At 33.8% G+C, this 4,617-nt stretch overlaps 1 protein-coding gene across 1 annotated transcript; it reads right to left on the bottom strand.

Annotated features, from left to right (window-relative positions):
- Nucleotides 1-205: 205 nt before the first annotated feature.
- LOC116128840 (transcription factor MYB61) lies at nucleotides 206-2,298 on the bottom strand. Its single transcript, XM_031414606.1, has 3 exons — nucleotides 1,882-2,298; nucleotides 1,577-1,706; nucleotides 206-1,477 (listed from the first exon to the last, which is right to left on the bottom strand). Exons 1-3 carry the CDS (start codon nucleotides 2,012-2,014, stop codon nucleotides 391-393), a joined length of 1,350 nt encoding a protein of 449 aa, XP_031270466.1. The 5' UTR covers nucleotides 2,015-2,298; the 3' UTR covers nucleotides 206-390.
- Nucleotides 2,299-4,617: the final 2,319 nt, after the last annotated feature.

Raw genomic sequence — 4,617 nt, 5'->3', positions numbered from 1 at the left:
AAGATGAAAAAGTAAAAAAAAGTGAAGAAATATTCCATGAATCAATAACAAATACCTTCTCTTGATTGTTTACAGATGGAATCGCAGCAACAGCAATGCATATGCTATGAGAAGGCCAAGTAGAATAAAAGACACATAAACAAGCCTTATTCTGCAACTCTACCCCACACGCAACGCAGCAACAAAAAGCTAATAACAAGATTACTTTTTTTTTTTTTTGGGTAAATTTTCTGAAACCAGAGGGTGAGAAATGTTTGTATCAGACTTATATACAAAAGAAAAATCTTTGGCACTCACTTGATGTAAAAAAAATAAAAATAAAAACAAAAAACAACATTTGTTTAAGCCCCTTCCTTCTTGCTTCAATTAGAGGCTTCTCATGAATGCAGGCTAAATATTTCCGTAGGTGGCAGTAAGTCTCTGGATCTCCTTAACACATATATCAGAATTTTGTAAATTTTCTTGTTGCTGCTGGTTATGAGGCCAAATACCGCTTGAAGTATCCGCCAGGAAATGTGTTTCTGATTTTATCTCATTGTATAAAGATTGTGGAGTCTGATTTTGTAAAGCAGCCGCCATTAGTAATGATGGGTTTTGGAAATATTCAGGCCACTTAATGTCTTCAGGTTGGCTTTCCATAAGATTAATTTGACCCTCTTTTTCTGATGAGCTACAATCTGCCAATCCCCATGGGAAGATACTGTTCTCAAAGAAGGAACTGCTGCTCTGTAACTCAGTGCTGCTACTGCTGACAGTTAGATTGCTGCTATTACTGTTACTACTGGGGGCACCAGTTTCCCAGAAGCGGGATCCATTGACATTAAAAGAGGGCATTGAATGAGTATCAGAGGGAAGAGTTAAAGTAGTCTTGAAATTCATCGGTGGCGTTGAAAGGAATGAGGTAGAAATAGGAGAGAGAATGGTTGAAATAGCATTTGAAGAGAATTCAGAATTCATGTCTAAAGATTTGCTGGTTTGCATAAACCAAAGAGTGGGATTAGAAGTTGTTGAGAGCCTAGCATTAGATGTACAATTCAATTGTTGAAGGGGGAAATGCCCCACTGAATCTAAAGGCTGGCTGTTGGCGATGGTGCTTTCATGGTTTGAACTTGGAAACCTATATGGGAAGAAATTATCTTTGCTGGATACAGATGTCATCAAATTATTGTTCATGTTGTTGCCATCTATTGCTTTCGAGCCTTCTATTTCCAACTGATAGGCTTGTGCAGCAAGTGAAGTTGAACTTGGCTTTGCATTTTCTGTGTTGAGGAGATTCAATTCACTAGATACCACAGAGGATTTGTCTAAGCTGTTTGTCGGTTGATTCTTGTCTTCTCCATTTTCTATTTCGGAAAGTGGCTTGTGTGTTACAGGATCAATGCCCCTTTGCCTCAGCTTCTTCTTTAAGCAAGAGTTCCATAAATTCTTAATTTCATTGTCGGTTCTTCCAGGTAATTGTGCTGCAATCTGAGACCACCTGGAAAGCCACACAAGTCCAACAATGTTGACGACAGAGTTGCCAAATGAAAAACCTAAGAAAAAAAAAGAACATATTCAAACTGATATGAGACAATACCTATTCCCCAAAACTGCATGAAGTTCAACAATAAGGTTCTCTTCTTCTTGTGAGAATGTGCCTCTTTTCAAATCAGGCCTCAAGTAATTAATCCATCTCAATCTGCAACTCTTCCCACACCTCTGTAGACCTGCCAATTCATCACATGTAGGAGTTAAAAAAAAAAAAAAAAAAAAAAAAAAACATGAAATAATCATCTTTCTCTTTAAAATAATTATTTAAACAATGAAGAAACACAGTATGGGTATTGGAATAAAGAAAGAAAGAAAGAAAAGAAAAGAAAAGTGATGGAAGTGATTGATTACCAGCTTGCTTAGGGACAGAGCTCCAACATCCATGGCCATACTTAGTAATATGCCTTAAAAGCTTCTCATCCTCCTCAGGTGACCATAAACCTTTCCTTAACTTCTGCTTGTAACAGCAAGAGTGCCTCCCCATTTGGAGAAAGACTGAACAACAATGAGGAAGAAATTTTCCTAAAGCAGTAAGTTTGCTGTCCTAGGTAAAGTGTCAGCAATGAGCAGTGATGACTATGAATGGATTTGTAGAAGATAGATGCTTTGGTAGAATAGATGTAAACAGAGAGAGAGAGAGAGAGAGTAATAAGTTTGATAGAGAAGCTGAGAAAATGAAGTAGCAACTGAGAAAGGGAGTTGAATTAATATAAGAGCGATCTCTCAAGAGTCATAACTCACAAGGTGTTGTTATGGCTTACTTTTCTCTTCCTCTTTCTCTTATAAATTTCCTTTTCTTTATTTTTTTATAATTTCCAATTTATGGTTTGGCAAGGATATGAAATGTGTTAGTAGTCTGAGTTGCATGTGTCTCATCAAAGGTCTGAGAATTAATTTTCTTTTGCAGGGATGGTGGGGCATTTATTTTTCACTGATGAATACATTGGACAGAAAATAGAAGTTGATAGTAACCCATGCCATGCTTGTAACTTAAGTCAGTGAAATTTGATGCAGATAATAATTTACTAATTTTATATATGTATTAAAGAAAACAAAATATTTTAATATAAATATAACAGCAACCTCTCTGTAATTTGTAGAAAGGAAAGGAACCCATTGTTTATGCAGAACAACTTTTGTGTCCCAAAGAAAACACTAACAGGATCCTCACCCTTTTTAGCTTTTTGGGCAATTCTTCTAAATCATGATCACTTTGAAAAGTTTCATCATTACGTGGAAAGAAGAAATTATTTTAGTCATTTTTTTTTTCTGAAAATTTAATACCTATTTTTGATGAATTCCACTGGCACTGAGTCTTGTAAATTGCCCCACTTTCACAACACCATTCGTACTTTGTTAAATTCAAGTTGGTTTTGTGTTACTTAATCTACACGCCTATCACCAATTACGTACTTCAAATTAAAACAGAAATTTGTTCTCTGTTTTGAAGAAAAACCATGTTTAGATAAATCAACCTTCCCCTTTTTAATACCTACCAAATATGTTTGACAATAATAGTTGTAGGAGAATTAAAAGCCAACATTATAGTTTTTTAAATTTCGCAAATTGATGATAAAGAGAAAATGTCCATTTTACAACACAACCTGTTTATTTATCCTAAATTACGACTAAAACATATATCTGCCATTTAATTAAACTTATAATGAATAATAAATATAAATTGTTAATTTTCAATGATTAGAGCGGCATGAAATATGATAGATGGAATAATTCTCTACAAACTGAATATTAAACTCAGTTACTAGTAAAATATGAAACAAGTATGCAATAAAGTAATAAGCGGACCAAGTTCTTGTGCGTCTGGACCACCTTTCCTTAATCTTTTTAATTAATCTCCTTTTAAACCCTAATCCTGGCTGTCTCAACCTTTTTCTGAGGCCTTCTTTTGTCCAATCACACAGGACGACTCTATAAATATTAATAAAGCTATTTTCTTCAGGACCGTTAAAAAGGTCATTTATTACTTATTAGTTTTCAAAATTAAAATACGTGCAGGTTTTTTGAAAATTTTCTGGATATACTATTTTTTAAAAATAAATTAAATTAACTAGAACCGACATCTTCAATTATACAGTATTATAATTTATTAATTCAACATAATTTTATTAAAATATTGGAAATGACAGTTAGCTGTCGAGGCTATGGCCCGTAGGAATCTCCATAAAAGATTAGAAGAATCAAAGTTGTGATTATAAATTATAATACTAATTATCAATCACATTGACAAAAGAAAAGAGAAACACAAATCTTCCTATTAACACTGACGTGAGTGATAAGTTATTTACGCATTTTAAATAAATTCAGAAATTTTTCATCAACAAAATAATTGTTTTCTTTTAAAAATGACCCGATGGGGATGGGACCCAAGATTCGATCCATTATTAATTGGGTCCTACCCATGTATGGGCATGAAAATCAACGATTGCTAAGATGGAAAGGAAGATCAAACGGTGTAAAAGGAGTGGACCCATTGGATACTGGGCACTAGCACTACACAACATTTGCATGTGCTACACTGTTCAGATAACAGATCTCTACGCCATCTTTCTGGGTCCCCGATTGTCTCAAATTATGAAAGGTGATTAAAGGCCCGTTTTTATCAATAATATTAGTAATGGTACAATTTCACCAATGTACTAGGCCTCTAATTAACTTGTAATCACAAAATTAAATAATTTTATCCTCCCTTCAAAGGCCACTGTTGTACATTGTTTTTATCAAATTATTAACTTATTTTCCCTGATTTAAAATATCATTGACTAATAGTATGTTGTCATCTAAATTGAAAAATTAAAGAGATTGTCTGAAACTAATAATATAATTGACTTTAGACCTACTTTTTTCATGTAATTTTGGGCTAGGGAATTTGTCCTTCTTTTGACTTTGGATTTCTAAAAGGCCTACGCAATTTTATTTTGTTTCGACATGTCAATATGAATTTTATACGCATTTTGATGTGGGGACCAAAACCAAATATGAAATGGTCTTTATACTTGAGCACCGACAGAGAAGATGAAAACCCTAAAAATAATTAGGATATACAGATTATTGATTTAAGCGTTAATC

The sequence above is a fragment of the Pistacia vera genome, unplaced genomic scaffold (genome assembly GCF_008641045.1).
Source record: "Pistacia vera cultivar Batoury unplaced genomic scaffold, PisVer_v2 Contig204, whole genome shotgun sequence".
NCBI classification, from domain to species: Eukaryota; Viridiplantae; Streptophyta; class Magnoliopsida; order Sapindales; family Anacardiaceae; genus Pistacia; species Pistacia vera.
The sequence above is the reverse complement of the archived record's forward strand: the minus strand, read 5'-3'. Positions and strand labels throughout refer to the sequence as shown.